The sequence below is a fragment of the Heterodontus francisci genome, chromosome 7 (assembly GCF_036365525.1).
Source record: "Heterodontus francisci isolate sHetFra1 chromosome 7, sHetFra1.hap1, whole genome shotgun sequence".
NCBI lineage: Eukaryota > Metazoa > Chordata > Chondrichthyes > Heterodontiformes > Heterodontidae > Heterodontus > Heterodontus francisci.
The window spans coordinates 16,115,988-16,134,501 of record NC_090377.1 but is presented as its reverse complement, the minus strand read 5'-3'; the positions used below and the strand labels follow the sequence as shown (position 1 = coordinate 16,134,501).

Here is an 18,514-nt window from a genome sequence, read left to right as displayed (position 1 = left end):
TGGGTCATTTTTTTCAGCTGGAAAACAGGTGCTGTTTATCATTTGTACAAGCCCTGCTGGTGTTATGGAGATGAGCTCTGTTATTGCACTAGGTTTATTTTACTCCAAATTGAATCTTCTAAAAAAAAAAAATTTTTATCTCCATTTTCTTTCAGTGTTACCTGCTGGCATGCTGCAGCGGACGGAGGAATTTGAAATCGTTTTTGATGTTCGGTTTAGTTTGCTTGTGCAATCTGTACCTGCATGAACTTCGCAATACCTGGCAGATTCTGTTTCACGTAACGGTGGCTGCGTTTGCTACTGTCCAGACACGGATGAGGCAACCACAGGGAAAGGCCCCAGACTACAATGTCTGAGAGTCTGTGACTATAAAAAGCACCTGTTTCAGGTGATTTATGATTTCTGCGGGAAGCACAGGACAGTCTAGGACAAAGAATTGGGTTTCTTTTTTTTAAAAAGGACAAGTACATTTAATGGGCCAAATGAGGAAAAATGTATTTGAATTCTTCAGAAATGTTGTGGCAAATGCTGCTACTCTGACACTGAAAGCTATTAATCAAAATTGTGAAGATAAATTTCTGCTGTTGGAGTTCTTCAGTGTGTCATTATTGCAATATATGTATAAAAGTCTACCTGTTCAGACATGGGGCTAGAAAAGTCTTGAATATTATATTGGTTACTTTGTTCGGATTGAACTGGTGTGAGATTTCTTCCCTTTCTTTAATTTTATTTCCTGTTTATCTTTCCCCTCTTCGAAAGGCAGTGATTCGTACTTGGGTATGATTCTGCGGGCTACCCTACTTAAGTGACCGTTCTTCGCGAGAGAGCGGAGAACACAAATGTGGGCAGGCTGTTGAGTCAGAAGGCTGCGTTTTCATGACCACCTACAGAGACTTGAGCACATACAGAGGGACTGCAGCACAGTCTGAGGTGCTGACTCTCGGATGAGATGTTAAACCAAGGCCCCGTCTGCTCTCTCAGGTGCTCGAAAAGATCCCATGCTACTATTGCGAAGAAAATCAGTGGAGTTCTCTCCTGTGTCCTGGCCCATATTTATCCTTCAATCAACCTCAACTTTCCAGCCAGCCACCAGTAATATCACTCCTTTTTGAATTTGCCTGGGTTATTTCCTCATTTTAATTTTAACTTGCTCTCTTTAGTTCTACTCCTTCCTACTGTCCCCAGAATCCACAAAGTCAAGTGTGGTCAACTTCTGCCAAGTCTCCTTGCCAGTGTCATTCTGTAACTAGCTGATAAAGAGGATGAGTACTGCACCCCACAATTTTTCTTTTGCATTGACATGCAGTTGTGAGCAATTGCGGGAATGGATCTGCTCTCTTCCAGCCCATGGTATGGTACCTTGCTACACCCACACATTGTGTCACTGTGCTGCCTGTCGGAAACTAAATTCTGATCAGGTTTTCATAATTGGCGGTGAGACATATGTTCTTTTATGCAAAGTGTGATATGTGCAAATTTCTATATACAGTACGTGAATATGTTCCAAACTTTTGTAGAAGATTGGTAAGAAATAAAATATGTAAGGTATATATTTAGGGAAACTAGTAATCCCAAATACTTTCTCCAGTATGAAATGCACTATGTCTTCTTATATATTTTATGAAACCTTCAATGTGGCAGCTCCTATGGAATAGCTATTCCCCACCTCCCGGCTAAAAAAAAAATAATGCCGTACAGCTTTTTCTAAAGTTATCCAGCCTAAAATTACACGTGTATATATCCTAAATAAAAACAGAAAATGCTGGAAATACTCAGCAGGTCTGGCAGCATCTGTGGAGAGCAAAACAGAGTTACCATTTCAGGTCATTGACCTTTCATCAAGACTGGCAAAGCTTAAGAGATGTAACAGGTTTGAAGCAAGTGCAGTTATATCTTAACCCTTTTTGAATCTAACTTTGGGTCCCACTTCTCCCTTGCTCTTTCTGCTCCCCATTTTGTCCATTTGGAGTTGAAAGATATGGATTAATCTACAGCCTACTTGCCCACTGTCCCAATTTTAGCAATGGGTCGAGGCAAGAGTGCTTTGGTGATGGGAGAGGGTATCACACAAATATAATTGGAAGAAATGGGATAAAGCAAGGAAATAACTGATGCATCTTTGTTAATCAGGACATCCTATTACAATAAGGGGTTTAGTATACAAGCACTAAGTTCTGGTGGAAGAGTTATTTTGAATGCTCTTTTAAAATGATTGAAAGGCTGCTAGGTTGGATGCCCATGACCATCTCAAGAACATGGGGAACAGGAGGATGCCATTTAGCCCCTCGAGCTTGTCTGCCATTCCATGAGATCATAGCTGACCTGAACCGAACTTCATATATCCACCTTTGCCCCATATCCCTCAGTACCTTTGTGGGGGGAATGGATGCGAACATATCAATTAGTCAGCAGGAGGAGGCCATTTAATAAGATCGTGGCTGATCTAACTGTGGCCTCAACTCTACTTTCCTGTCTACCCCCTACACCCTTTGACTCCCTTGTCAGTCAATCTAACTTGGCCTTAAAAATATTCAATGAACCTGCCTGCACTGCTCTTTGGGGAAGAGAATTCCACAGACGAACGATTCTCTGAGAGAAACAGTTTCTCCTTGTCTCCATCTTAAATGGTAGACCGCTTGGGCTCAATTTTTCCATCGGCGGCGAGCTTTAAAAAGGGCTTGGCGGACGCGCAAGATGTGCACTGCGGAGCTGCCGCAATATTTAGCGCAGCAGCTCATTTAAGTGGATGGGGCAGACTGCGCCTGTCCCCCGATGACGTGGATGGGGCGGGGGGGGCGCTCTGGCAACCGTATCCGGCGCCACTGCGCAGGCAGGTGTCAGTGCCATTTTTAAAGGGCTTCAAGCCCTTACAAATCATTTACATTTAAAGAAACGAGCAATAAAAATGCAATATGCAAAATTTAATACATTATTCAAGCCCCTCACTTTGACCTACAGCCCCTTCCCACCATCCTCACCACCAATCGCAAGACTTTTCCCTGCTCTCCACCTCTTTCCCCCCCCCCCCCACCCTGAAAACTTAACTCCTCCCCACCCTTGTTCTGCTTCAGATCTCCAAATGGAGATCCGAAGGCGCGGGAGTTCCGGCAACCAGCCAGAATATCAAAGCGGGACAGCCGCCGTGACGAGGTAAGTATTTCTTCATTCATTAAGATTCATTTAAATTTTAAATGAAGTTTCTGTCACCAAGAGGCGGGGGCACGGGGGGAGGTGCCGCCACGAGATTTCGCCATCACCGGTAATATGGGGTGGACCCTTCCCGGTGTTGAGACCTGTGGCGGGCCTCTCCCAGAGGTATTTTCCGGGTGCCCCACCACGACTCCCAATGTTGGAGTGATGGTAAAATCCAGCCCCTTATATTTAAACTCTGTTTCCTACTTCTAGTCTCTCCCATAAGGGGAAACATCCTGTCACATCCACCCTGTCAAGTCCCCTCAGGATCTTATATGGTTCAATAAGATCACCTCTCATTCTTCTAAACTCCAATGGATCCAGACCCAACCTGCCAACCTTTCCTCTTAAGATAACTCCTTCATCCCAGGAGTCAAGTCGAGTCAACCTTCTCTGAACTGCTTCTAATACAATTATATTCTTTCTTAAGTAAGGAGACCAAAAATGGACACGGTACTCCAGATGTGGTCTCACCAACTCCCTGCACAACTGTAACAAAACTTCCCTACTTTTATATTCCATGTCCCTTGCAATAAACAACAACCTTCAATTTGCCTTCCTAATCACTTGCTGAACCTGTATTCTAACTTTTTGTGATTGATGTACCAGGACACCTAGATCCCTCTGTACAGCAGAGTTCTGCAATCTCTCTCCATTTAAATAATATTCTGCTTTTCTATGGATGGAACTGTGCATCTTGTCCCACAGAAAATTTGCCATCTCACTAAGTTGATTCAAATTGCTTGTGACAGACTTTGCTATCACCTCAGCTTCACTAAAATATCAAATTCATGGATTGAATTTAAATGATACAAATAATGTATTATGAACATTTGCTGGCAGAATTTTAGTTTTTGTCTATTTTGAATCACGGCTGAAATATCATGAACACTAACAGAAACACGGCAAAGTTTGGATCAAATAATTCAGAATAAACTCTTCCCCAACTCCAATATCAATGAGCTAGAAAGAATGCAGTGCACACTTACAATGCATACATGGCTGACATAAGTGAAATTAATAATGCATACAAAGCATTTCAAATTTCCAACATCCAGAATGAGTTAGAAAAAATAATTTCCATTGTCCAGCTTATTTCCAGTCTTACTGATTCAATCGTAGCCAGAACATCTCCAATGATGACTTCTTCACACTTCTAGAGTCTTTTAAAGATCTATCCTTGGGCCCTCCTTCATTTCTCATGCTGGAGTACATCAGCTATAGTCAAGGGAATAGCAGCTGTGCCTGGCCACCTCCTCTATCGACTGCTACACTGCATCTGTATTATCACACTGCTTTTCCATCATCCAGTCTTCCTCCAGTTAAAAATTGGGAAGATTGAAGCCATTGTCTTCAGCTGCCACCACAAATTGCACATCCTTGCTGCCGATTCCAGCCCTCTTCCTAGCCATCGTCTCATGTTGAACTACTGTGCATCTGCTGCTGAAATCCTCATCCAGATCCAACTATTCTGTTACTCTCCTGGCTGGCTTCCCATTCTCTACCCTCTATGCCAGCTCATTCAAAGCTCTGCTGGCCAATACTATCCTGTATCAAGTCTCACTCACCAATAACCCCTGTCCTTGCTGACCTACATTGGCTCCCAGTTTCCCAGTGCCTCCAATTTTAAGTTTTTATTATATTTAAATCTCTTCCTGACTTTCTCTCTCCCTAGCTTTGTAACCTCCTCCAGCCCTACAGACTCTGTCTCCAAATTCTCCATTGCTTCAATACTGCATTCTTGTGTGTTCCAACCATTGCTGGCCGTGCTTTCACCTATCCAGTCCCTCTGTAAGTGCTTTCACTTCTATTTTCTCCTCTAAGACCCCTATAAAAATAAGATCCCTTTTTGTCCAAACTTTTGAAATCCTTTACTATTTCCATTTTACCTGCCTCTCGTTCTTTTTTATGACTCTTATCCTTTCTAATCTCTTTTACTTTCATTGTACATTTGACATATTTTCATTTGGTTTTCTTTTTAATTAGCTATAGATTTTTCATATGTCTCTTTTTTTAAAGTTTCATTTTAATTCCTCTACTCCCTCAAGGAATTCCAGCTTCTGATTTACTACTTGTGGCAATATGTTTAGTTTCATCATAATCTGGTAGAATATTTCCCATTGTTTGTGCAGTGTCTTCTTATTCTCTTTCCATTTTATCTGGATTGGCTCCCTTTGCATCTCATTGAAATTGAGACAGAAGATGTCGGATTTGTTGTGCATTTCTGACATAAAACTATATTCCAGTTGACTGCTCAAAACTGATTGATTTTTGTTTTCCTGCAGCAACTCCATAATATAAAACCAGCATTCGCGCTCTCGTGAAAACTCAACCAAAAACTGCATGTCAAAAAGGATCTCTTGTACTTTTAGACAATTTGGAGGATTAAGTAATGAGCATAGAAAATTGCATAACAGCCCAAGGGTACATAAGGCTTATTGTAAGTGTCTCTATTCAACTGATGGTGTGAGTACTAGAGCAGCAGTTAATGTAGAAAGGAAATACCTTGAATGATGAAGCTAATGAATGTAAAATGTTGGAAGTGTACACAACTCAGTCCCCGTCTGAAAGAGAGTGGCAGGTTTACATTCTTAGGGGGTTCTGGTGGGGGAAGCTCTTGTACAATGGTTAAAGTGAACACACGTATATCTCAAAGTAAAGTATAGGGTAATAGGTGAAATAATGACCCAAGTAAGGAAACAATTAGAGACTAAAATTAGCACAGTGCAATTTGGAAAGGGGCCTCAAAGTAACAGTAGAATCCTATTGTCAAGACAATAAAGAGAAGCAATTTTTAAAAAGGATGTTGGAGTACTATGTGCAGTTTTGGCCTCTTTACCAAAGGAAGGATATCCTTTCTTTAGAGGGTTCACTGGACTGATTTCTGGGATGAGGGGATTGTCCTATGAGGAGAGATTGAGTAGACTAGGCCTATATTCCCTAGAGTTTAGAAGAATGAGAGCTCTCATTGAAACATATAAAATTCCCAAGGGGCTTGACAGGGTAGATGCCAGAAGGATGTTTCCCCTGGCTGGAAAGTTTAGAATTAGGGTTCATAGTCTTAGAATAAGTGGTCAGCCATTTAATACTGAGATGAGTAATTTCTTCACTCAAAGGGTTGTGAATTTTTGGAATTCTCTACTCCAGAGGGGTGTGGATGCTCAGTCATTGAGTATATCCGAAACAGAGTGTGATAGATCTTTTAGATACTAAGGAAATCGAGGGATGTGAAGATTGGGCAGGGAAGTGAAGTTGAGGTAGAAGATGAGCCATGATCATATTGAATGGCAGAGCAGCTTCAAAGGCCCGAATGGCCTACTCCTGCTCCTATTTAAGTTTTTTGTTGGGATGTATAGCCATAGTAAGGTAGGCCTACAGAGATTAGTGCATTGATGAGGCTGTACTTGGAGCACTGTTGGCACCTTTAATCACCACACTTCATAGATACATATGTATTGTAGCGGCTGTAGGGAAGAGCATTGAGAAGAGTTATACCAGGTGTAAAGAGAATGAACTATGATAAAGAATTAGAACTTTTTAAGTTCTACAGTCCAGAGAGAAAGTTAAGGGAGAACCTGATTGACATAAATAAAGTATTAAATGGTACAGAAAAGGTGAGCCCTGAATACTAATTTGGGGAAAGTCAAGCCAGTAGGACCAAAAGGATGTGAATATAAATTGCTGAAAAGTAGATTTTGGGCAAATATTAGAAAAAACATTCTTGGCTGAATGATAAACATTTGAAATAATTTGACAAGGTATTTCTGTAGTTAGCACTCACCTCTCAATCAGAGAGGGTAATGGATTCAAATCCCATCCCAAGACTTGAGCCCTGGGTCCTGAGGGACTGCTACGTTGTTGGAAGTGCTGTCCTTTGGATAAAGTGTTCAGGTGGACATAAGAGATCCTCATGGCACTCAAGGAAGGGGAATTCTGGTATGCTAGCCAACATGGGAACAGAAGTAGACCATTTAGCCCCTCAAGTCTGTTCAGCCATTCAGTGAGCTGATGTGCAACCTAACTCTATATATCCACCTTTACCCCTTATCCCTTAATACCTTTGGCTAACAATAATCTGTCAATCTCAGTTTTGAAATTAACAATTGATCTAGCACCAATTGTCATTTGTGAAAGAGAGTTCCAAATTTCTACCACCCTTTGCGTGAAGAAGTGTTGTCTAATTTCACTCTGAAAGCTCTGGCTGTAATTTCTAAACTATACTCCCGAGCTCTAGACTCCCCAACCAGCAGAAATAGTTTCTCTCCATCTACCACGTAGGTTCCTCTTAATACCTAGAAAGCTTTGAACAAATCACCCCTTAACCTTCTAAATACCAGGCAATCCAATCATAGTTTGTATAATCTCTCGTAAGAGTCCAGATATCATTCTAGTAAATCTACAGTGCACTTCCTCCAAGGTCACTATTAGAACATAGAGTCATACAGCACAGAAACAGGCCTATCATGTCTGTGCTGAACAAAGAACAGTTTAATGATCATTTGTTACAGGATTTTAATCTGTGCAAATGGACTGCTGCCTTTACCTGCATAACAAGTGACTGGAATTCAAAAGTTATTCATTGGTTGTGAAGTGTTTCGAAACTAATAGGATCGGGTGCAATAAAAAATGCAGGTTCTTTACTCAATAAGTGAGTCAAAGACATTGGGGTGTTCAGAGTGCAGTTGAATAGTAGGCTGCGTGAGTAAGTAAGAAAGAAAGAACTTGCATTTATATAGTGTCATTCACAACCTCAGGCAGACCTAAAGTACCTTACAGCCAATGAAATAATGTTGAAGTGTAGTCTGTTGTAATGTAGGAGATCTGGCAGCCAATTTGTGCACAGCAAGCTCCCACAAACGGCAATGTGGTAATGACCAGATAATCTGATTTAGTGGTCTTAAAGCGCTTTGGGATACCCTGATGACATAAAAGGTGCTATATAAATGCAAGTTGTGTGTGTTTTAAGCAGCCAACGCAAAATTATTTTTCATTCATGCGTATGTGTCCAAGTGTATTTTATTCCGTTTTGATGGTGCTTAACTACCGATGCTAGTTCCCACCACGCCCCCCACCCCGAATGTATAATTATTATGGATTGAGGTTTGTTTACCATTCCCAAAACTTTACCTGTGATTCATGGAAAAATTGGTATTGCACACCTGGCTGCCCACCAGTGAGATGTAAACCACGCTGTGATTCAGTGCTATTACTTTTCTCAATATCCAGTAAAAGAATGTGAGCAAAAGCTATTAGGGTGCCATGTTATCTAGTATTCCCAGAGCTATTGAGATATATCTGTTGGGCATGTACACAGCAAGTTGTTGTAATCTGGAGTGCACTGCCTGAAAGAGTGATGGAGCATATTCAATAGTAACCTTTAAAAGGAAATTGGATAAATAATTGGAAAGGAAAAAAAATTGCTGCACTCTGCGGAAAGAGCAGAGTAGTGAGACTAATTTGATAACTCTTTCAAAGAGTCAGCATGGGCATGATGGACCAAATGGCCATCCCTTGTGCTGAGTGATTCTATAGTTTTCATGCGTGGCTGCGAATTGGTAACCTCCCACAGTAAAACCATTGAAATTGGAGGCTCACTGTGTGGGGGGAATTGTAGGCATACTCGTGCGTCCCATCATTCCATAGTACATAATTTCTGAGAGTGGCCCTCAAAACAAAATAATTGTGGCTACAATGAAATGTTAGTAACACAATTGTGAATGAACTTGCCAAGTTATTGCTCACTTGGATCAAGGGTGCTTTCATGGCAAATTTCATTTAAATGTGACTGTCATTTTTTTTTTTTTTACCTTGGCCAGTTAGTTACCTGGTTTAGCCCTGGCAGTATGAAATGTTAAATAATATATTTTAATTTAGTTTTAATAAACTTGCAGAATGGGTATATAATTGACAAATTAATTTCAATATAGATAAGTGTGAAATGTTACGTTCTGGTTGGAAGAATGAGGAAGCCACGTACTGTTTGGAATATAGAGTCTAAATGGGATCGAGGAGCAAAGGGATCTAGGGGTACAGAGGCAAAAATCGCTAAAAGTGGTGACAGGTTAATAAGGCTATTTATTAAAAGAAAATTTCCAGACAGATAGAATTAAAAAGCAGAGAAGTTATGTTTCACTTGTATAGAGCCGTGGTTAGGCCAAACTTGGAGTACTATGCACAGTTCTGGTGTCTATTATAACAAGGATTTAGCGGCACTAGAGAAAGTGCAAAATCAATTTACATGGCTGGTACATAACGAACGTGTTATACTCATCAGGAAAGGGTCTTTTCTGTAGAAAAGAGAAGGCTTAGGGGTGGCCTAATAGAGGTCTTCAAAATTATAAAGTGGTTTAATAAGGTAGACGTAGAGAAGATGTTTTCACTTGTGAGTGAGATCCAAACTAAGAGCCATAAATATATGATAGTTACTAATAAATACAATAGGGAATTCAGGAGAAACTTCTTTATTCTGATAGAAGTAAGAATGTGGAATTTGCTGCCATAGTAATTGAGGCAAATAGCATAGATGCATTTAGGGGAAGTTAGATAAGCACACGAGGGAGAAAGAAATAGAAGGATATGCTGATTGAGTTAGATGAAGAGGTATGGGTGGAGGGTCGTATGGAACGTAAACACTGACATAAAGCAGCTAGAACAAATGGCCCGCTGCTGTGTGGTAAATTCTACGTAAATATTAAAGCTGCACTCATGGTTCTTGTGAACATGTAGCTAATTCACAGCAAATGCTGAAGTACCAAGCCTTTTGTGACTGCATACTGTAATATTAGTTAATGATTGTGTTTGATACCAAGTTTGCAGCTGTGCCGACTAATTATTTAATAAATTAAGCTTGCTTCCTTGTTAGGTGTAGGCTCACCGTGCAAAATAAGTGCCTGTGATGCAACACGTATTTGGCAACTTAACAACTGTATGTTGTGGGAAATGGAAAAGTGTCACAGTGCTGAAATGGATGGGGTTGGAACGTTACTGAGGGAAGGAACAGGGGAGCTTATTCAGAATTTGCCCACACTGTACATGATCTATCAGTGCTTAAAGCTAAAATCGGATGCTAAAAGTGGGAAAACTTTCCCTTCCCTAGAACTTCTACCTCTCACCTAAATGGGTGCAGTGTACTTTGTAGGATCCCAGTTAATATTGATGTATTGCTATTACACTTGCTAGGATAGTCTGAAGTACCTACTTCCTTTATAATCAATGACAATATTTGGGTATGGCAAGATAAGCTATTCTCAGTTTGTGTTTGATTTCTTGAGTTAATTTTGCATTCTTCCCATGAGCATTTAGATCAGTTGTAAAAGCAGACAGAAAAATGGCAAAAGAAATTCTGTGCTAACAAATGTACAGTATTGCAACTAGGGTGAAAAATAGGAGTTCCATAAGTAGTCACCAACATCACAGTTTTCTTTATTTGATTTCTTTAAAATGGCTCCACGCTGTTTTCTGCTGCTGCAGCCTCTATATTTCACCTAATTTCCTTTGGCGGACCCTAATTGGATCTGCTTATCATGAATCTTTAATCTAGCTTCTTAAAGACCACTTTTGAACGCTATTATCTCTGTAAATTTGGACATATCCCTGTGACAAAATTATTAAAACACTGGGGTTAGTCCCCTGCTCCTTTGAAGTAGTGCCATGGGATCTTTTACATCCATCTGAGAGGACAGATGTGGCCTTGGTTTAACATCTCATCTGAAAGATAGCACTTCTGACAGTTCAGCACACCCTCAGTACTGCAATGGAGTGTCAGCCTAGATTTTTGGGCTCAGGCCTCCAGAGCAAGACTTGAACCCACAACTGTTTGATTCAGGCAAGAGTGAACCAACCAAACCACGGTTGACACTACTAAAAGCTGTTGAGGCTAGCAGTCAATAGAAAATTTCAAAACTGAGATTGATACATTTTTATTAGGTAAGGGTTTTGAAGGATAGGGAACCAAGGTGGGCAAATAGAGTTAAGATACAAATCCGCCATGATACAGGCCCTTGGGGCTGAATGGTCTCCTTCTGTTCCTATGATAAATAGGGATTGTCTTTTAAAGGTATTTGACCTGAAATCGAAACAAATTAATGAAACAGAATGCACCTAGTTTATTAAAATGTTAATATACACAAGTTATTCATTCTCTAGCAAAAAAAAAAGATGTTGAAACCAGTGATGCTGACTTATGTTTTCACTTCTGTGTAAGTTAGTGCATGCAATTCATTGCAGAGAATGAGCTAAAGCAATTACAGTGAGGAAAATGCTGAAACTGTTGCATTTGCTGCAATCAATACTGTCCTAACGCTTGAAAATCTAATTTGCCTTTGATGTTTGTAAGGTACAATCTCTGTCTTCATCAGTTTTACTGTGGATGCATTTATGTTGGTGAGTAAATTAGTGCTATATCAAACTGAAATCCAGACTTATGAACTTGGGAGTGAAATGAATACAATCTAAAACTTTTTTAAAATCATGGACCGGCATAAAGCTCTGGAGTTTCCTTGTGTGTTAGATCTGAAAGTATGTCCAATGTTGCTCTTGTTTTGCCAATGTCAAGTTACACCCCAGTATCCTCCCAGCCCCATTTGAATGTGTCCAAAATTAAAATGGGCATAAACTGTTGGAGCCCCAAGGAAATGTCAATTCCACATCGATTTACCTCTTCCCTGACTCTTACATTTTAAGTTTCAACTCATTTAACCATCATTCATGCACATAAGAACCTGCAATTGTTTTTCAATGTTGCCATGGATAGATAGATAGAAACAGTGGTGTGCTGAAATGTACAAATACTAGGATGCCCTTGTAGGTTCAGAGGGCTGGATTTAGTAGAGGTAGTAGTGGTCCTACCTCCGAGGCTGAAAGAGGGGTGGGGGGGGAGGGGGGGGAGCACAGAGGAGGTGACCCTGCTTCGTTAGTCTGTGGGACTGGGGGCCGTATTTTGTCGGCAGTCAAAGAAATATGTCGTCAGGGCTCCCATCCCTATTAAGAATGACAGCCTGCCCCCAAGAGTTGCCAGCCCAATCAGAGGGTCAGCAGCCTCAACGCGAGTGGTAGCCACTGCTGGGGCTGCACCTGGAAAATGAGGGCACATCGATGGCCGTACACCCTGAAAGTCAGGTAAGTGGGGTCTGAGGCTCTGGGGCCGGTCTGAGGGAGGGTGGCGGTGGGGGGGGGGTGGGGGGGGGTTGCTGAGGACAGGTGGCACCATTGTCAGGGGGGTTGCCATTGCTGCTGTGGGGGGGCCCTCTGTGGGCCAAAGAGTGCCCAAGAAGAAAGGCCCCCTCCACCCGGAACCTGCTGAGGCCCACCAGGGCTTACCTGACAGTCTCAGCAGACGAGGCGGGCCCCCAGCCACTGGTAAAATGCCAGCGGCAGTGGGAAGTGGCCCTTAATTGGCCATTTAAGTGACTCAGTTGGGCTTTGAGCTGGTGGGCCAACGGCTGCCTTTGCCGCCACTGGCAAAATGGTATGGTGGAGGGACGACATCAGGCACACCACCCGATGCCTTCCTGCTCCATTTTGCCACTCTTTCCACCTCCCAGCTCATCCCCAAAGGGCTGGTAAAATTCAGCCCAGAAAATACAAAGCAAGGCTCAGTGAGGTTTTGTTTATCATAAATAAATTCCTATTAGAAACTAGAAAAATGCCTTATTTCCTGCTGCATCTGAAAATCTGATGCAATGTTGAGATCCTCATCCTAGAACAAGCATGTTTGGAGAATACTAGTATTTACGAGTTGGGGGCAGGGCTGGAGATTGATGAGAGTAGAGCTTTCGAAAGAAGAGATTGAGGAGATTTGGATGTATTGTAGTTTCCCGGGTAACTCACTTACACCCGGTAATTCCACAATCCTGTGAGCCATATAATTTATCCATGCCCAGATTACAGGTGTCTCTGGGCACAAACACAGAGGAAACTCCAAGCCAGCATGTGGAACAAGAATAGATCATTTGGAGGGTACTGTATCGTAGTGGGTATGTTACTGGACAAGTAATACAGAGGCCAAGATTAATGATCCGGAGACATGACTTCAAAACCCACCGTGGCAGCTGGGGAGTTTAAATAAAATCTGAAATAAAAAGTTAGTATCAGTAATGATGATCGTGAAACTACCGGATTGTCGTAAAAGCCCATCTGGTTCACTAATGCCCTTTAGGGAGGGAAACCTGCTGTCCTTACCTGGTCTGGCCCATACGTGACGCCAGATGCTCAACAATATGGTTGGCTCTTAACTGCTCTCTGAAATGACTGAGCAATTCAAGAAGGTGGCTCAGCACCACCTTCTCAAGGCTATTAGGGACAGGCAATAAATGCTGGCGTTGGTGATGACACCCAAATCCCACAAGTAAATTTTTTATAAAACAGATTTTAAAAATCTCGCAGTAAATCTTTTTTAAAAGGTAGACGTAAAAGATGACTCCTAGTTACACTATGCAGTTCACTGTACATGGTGCTAAGTTATGTATATTCATTCTCAGGCTGTGGGTGTTGCTGGGAAGGCCAGCATTTATCCTTTGCCCATGAGAAAGTAGTGACATGGTTGAGTGGCTTGCTATGTCACTTAAGAGGGCAGTGGGATTAGAGCCAGATTGGGTAAGGACAGCATGTTTCCTTCCCTCAAGGGCATTAGTGAACCTGTTGGGTTTTTACAACAGTACAACACTTTTAAAAAAAAAAATGACTTGAAACCAACTTTCTTTTTACTTCCAGATTTTTAACTGATTTCAAATTCTCAAACTCTCAAGTGGGGTTTGAAATCATGTTCTCTGGATTGTAAGTCGAGGCATCTGGACCATTAACAGTGGCGCAGTGGTTAGCACCGCAGCCTCACAGCTCCAGCGACCCGGGTTCAATTCTGGGTACTGCCCTTGCGGAGTTTGCAAGTTCTCCCTGTGACTGCGTGGGTTTTCTCCGGGTGCTCCGGTTTCCTCCCACAGCCAAAGACTTGCAGGTTGATAGGTAAATTGGCCATTATAAATTGCCCCTAGTATAGGTAGGTGGGAGGGGAAGTGAGGGGATGTGGTAGGGAATATGGGATTAATGTAGGATTAGTATAAATGGGTGGTTGATGGTTGGCACAGACTCGGTGGGCCGAAGGGCCTGTTTCAGTGCTGTATCTCTAAATAAATAAATAACCACAACACTACCATAACCAACTGTAGTAGGGGATTATACCAGAAGAGGGAGTATAATGGGGGGAAATAGAACAAGGACATGGGGGGATGGTTATCTTTGCCCCAGAGAGAGCTCAAGAAACGAAAAAGGAGAGAAAAGAGCAAAAGCAAGAAAACTAGGGAATAGAGCAAAAAGACACCCAAGTTGTATAGTTCCAAAGGCTGCAGTCCTGGTTTGGACTGAGAGTGGATGATACTGCAAAGTGGGAAATTAGAGCGCTGGAAATTAACATATCAGATTCGAACTAAGCAACTTAAGCAAAGTACATTCACGCTGGCTGCTAGTCAACAGAGCAGAGATTGACATTCTTCCTCTGGTTGCTCATCCCAGAGCTTGACTTCAATTCAAAGCTTCAGTACCAGTTGTATTTGAATCTTGGACTGATTATGGATCTAAGGCAGCTGACATAATTCCTTTTAGATAGTAGATGCGTGAAACAATCTGTATCCAATCCTCAAGGTTTCTTTGTTTTTCTTTCCTAGAGTCGTAGAGAGATAAAAGCACTGAAACAGGCCCTTCGGCCCACCGCGTCTGTGCTGACCATCGACCACCCATTTATACTAATCCTACGTTAATCCCATATTCCCTCCCACATCCCCACAATTCTCCTACCACCTACCTACACTAGGGGCAATTTACAATGGCCAATTTACCTATCAACCCGCAAATCTTTGGCTGTGGGAGGAAACCGGAGCACCCGGCGGAAACCCACGCGGTCACAGGGAGAACTTGCAAACTCCACACAGGCAGTACCCAGAACCGAACCCAGGTTGCTGTAGCTGTGAGGCTGCGGTGCTAACCACTGTGCCACAACTTTCCTGTTTGAGACTATAGCCTCAAATGGCCTGGTTCACATAGTGGATTCCACAAGCTACAATGCTGAAAATGCCTGGAACAGTTTGTGTTTTCTATCAGTGATTTAAAAAAAAAAAAAGGTTTCCTCTGAAAATTTGTTACCTACTTGTTGGGTAATGGGTCCCAAAGATTTTCTTTCAAATAGGAGACAAACACAATCCAAATGCTACAAATCAGAAGTGTCCAATATCCAATTTTAATAATGAGCAAATAGTCTGACCAATGAGTCAATCCTCACGGTCACATTTTTTAAAATACTGAATTCTACAGGGGTAATGTAAGATGGAGCATATTAAACTACATATGCATCGAAGGTTGCTAATTTGATTTTGAATTGTTTCTGAAACCAGGAATTATTTGCATTTATTATGATAGGTATCACACAAAGCTCACACAGCTGAGGGTATGCTTGATCTATCACAGTTCTTTCTCTTTCGGTATTTAATGCACAATAAAATTGAAACCCTTCTCTCATAATTGCTACTACTCCTTTATATGCATATCAGCCAGCTGTTGGGGTATTGAACTCAGCTGCTGTGTAATCTCATCACGTTGTGGATGTTTTATATCAGGCAGAAATCTCCTGCAGTTTGTAAGTCTTTGTTGGCTTAGTTACATTTAAAACAAAATTGTAAAATGTGATTTTTTTTTTTAATTAATTCATGGGATGTGGGCGTCACTGACTAGGCCAGCATTTATTGCTCATCCCTAATTGCCCTTGGGAAGGTGGTGGTGAGCCAACTTTTTTGAACCACATGCAGTGCATGTGGTGTAGGTACATCCACAGTGCTGTTCGGAAGGAAGTTCCAGGATCTCGACCCAGCGACAGTGAAGGAACGGCAATATAGTTCCAAGTCAGGATGGTGTGTGCTTTGGTGGGGAACTTGGTGGTGTTCCCACGCATCTGCTGCCCTTGTCCTTCTAAGTGGTAGAGGTCACGGGTTTGAAAGGTGCTGTCAAAGGGGACTTGGTGAGTTGCTGCAGTGCATCTTTGTAGATGGTACACTCTGCTGCCACTATGCGTCGGTGGTGACGGGAGTGAATGTTGAAGGTGGTTAACGGGGTGCTAATCAAGCGGCCGCTTTATCCTGAATGGTGTCGAGCTTGAGTGTCGTTGGAGCTGCACCCATCCAGGCAAGTGGAGAGTATTCCATCACACAAACAAGAAATGCTGGAAATACTCAGCAGGTCTGGCAGCATCTGTGGAGGGAGAAGCAGAGTTAATGTATCAAGTCAGTGACCCTTCATCGGAGTTCTGGTGTAAAAATAGTAGGGGATTTCAACTTCCCCAATATCAACTGGGAACTCAACTGAGTTCTGAAGAAGGCTCACTGGCTCGAAACGTTAACTCTGCTTCTCTTTCCACAGATGCTGCCAGACCTGCTGAGTGGTTCCAGCATTTCTTGTTTTTATTTCAACTGGGATAGTCTTAGTGCAAAAGTCTTAAAGGTGGCAGAATTCTTAAAATGCATCCAGGAGAGCTTTTTGAGCCAGTACATAGAAAGTTCTATAAGAGAAGGGGCAGTACTGGACCTAATCCTAGGGAATGAAGCTGGACAAGTGGTGGAAGTGTCAGTGGGGGAGCATTTCAGGGATAGTGACCATAACTCTAAGATTTAAGGTAGTTGTAGAAAAGGACAAAGATGGACCGGAAATAAAGGTACTGAATTGGGGGAAGACCGATTTCAATATGATAAAACAGGAGCTGGCCAAAGTGGACTGGGAGCAGCTACTTGTAGGAAAGTCTACATCAGATCAGTGGGAGATATTCAAAGAGGAAATAGTGAGAGTTCAGAACCAACATGTACCCGTTAAGGTGAAGGGTAGGACCAACAAGTCCAGGGAACCCTGGATGTCAAGGGATATAGAGGATTGGATCAGGAAAAAAAAGGAGGCTTATGGCAGATTCAGAGTGCTGAAAACAGCGGAGGCCTTAGACGAGTATAGAAAGTGTAGGGGGGTACTGAAAAAAGTAATTAGGAGGGCGAAGAGGGGACATGAAAAAACACTGGCAGGCAAGATAAAAGAAAATCCTAAGGTGTTTTATAAGTATATTAAGGGCAAGAGGATAACCAGGGAAAGAGTAGGGCCCATTAGGGACCAAAGTGGCAATCTGTATGTGGAGCCGGAAGACATAGGTGAGGTTTTAAATGATTACTTTTGATCTGTGTTCATTATGGAGAAGGACGATGTAGGTGTAGAGATCAGGGAGGGAGATTGTGATATTCTTAAACATATTAGCATTGAAAGGGAGGAAGGATTAGCTGTTTTAGTGGGCTTAAAAGTGGATAAATCCCCAGGCCCAGATGAGATGTATCCCAGGCTGTTGTGTGAAGCAAGGGAGGAGATAGCAGGGGCTCTGACACAAATTTTCAAATCCTCTCTGGCCATAAGAGAGATACCAGAGGATTGAAGGACAGCGAATGTGGTACCATTATTCAAGAAGGGTGGCAGGGATAAACCAGGTAATTAAAGGCCGGTGAGTCTAACATCAGTGGTTGGGAAACTATTGGAAAAAAATTCTGAGAGACAGGATTAACCTCCACTTGGAGAGGCAGAGATTAATCAGGGATAGTCAGCATGGCTTTGTCGGGGAGATCGCGTCTAACTAACTTGATTGAATTTTTCGAGGCGGTGACCAGATGTGTCGATGAGGGTAAAGAGGTTGATGTAGTCTACATGGACTTCACTAAGTCTTTTGATAAGGTCCCGCATGGGAGATTGGTTAAGAAGGTAAGAGCCCATGGGATCCAGGGCAATTTGGCAAATTGGATCCAAAATTGGCTTAGTGGCAGGAGGCAGAGGGTAATGGTCGAGGGCTGTTTTTGTGAGTGGACGCCTGTGACCAGTGGTGTACCACAGGGATCGGTACTGGGACCCTTGCTGTTTGTAGTGTACATTAATGATTTAGACATGAATATCGGAGGTATGATCAATAAGTTCGCAGATGGCACGAAAATTGGTGGTTTCGTAAATAGTGAAGAGGAAAGCCTTAGATTACAGGACGATATAGATGGGCTGGTAAGATGGGCGGAGCAGTGGCAAATGGAATTTAATCCCTAGAAGTGTGAGGTGATACATTTTGGGGGGACTAACAGGCAAGGGAATATACAATGGATGGTAGGACCTGAGGGAGTACAGAGGGAACTTGGTGTACTTGTTCATAGATCACTGAAGGCAGCAGCACAGGTAGATAAGGTGGTTAGGAAGGCATATATGGGATACTTGCCTTTATTAGTCGAGGCATAGAATATAAGAGCAGGGAGGTTATGATGGAGCTGTATAAAATGCT

The 18,514-nt window shown here is 42.2% G+C and overlaps 1 protein-coding gene across 1 annotated transcript in view; it reads left to right on the top strand.

Annotated features, from left to right (window-relative positions):
• Positions 1-594, top strand: part of sec22a (SEC22 homolog A, vesicle trafficking protein) — a 65,190-nt gene extending 64,596 nt beyond the window's left edge. Inside the window, exon 7 of the mRNA XM_068034841.1 lies at positions 156-594. Within this exon, the coding sequence (XP_067890942.1) occupies positions 156-356 (201 nt within the window). The 3' untranslated portion in view covers positions 357-594. The remainder of the gene's footprint in view (positions 1-155) is intronic.
• The last annotated feature ends 17,920 nt before the right edge of the window (positions 595-18,514 follow it).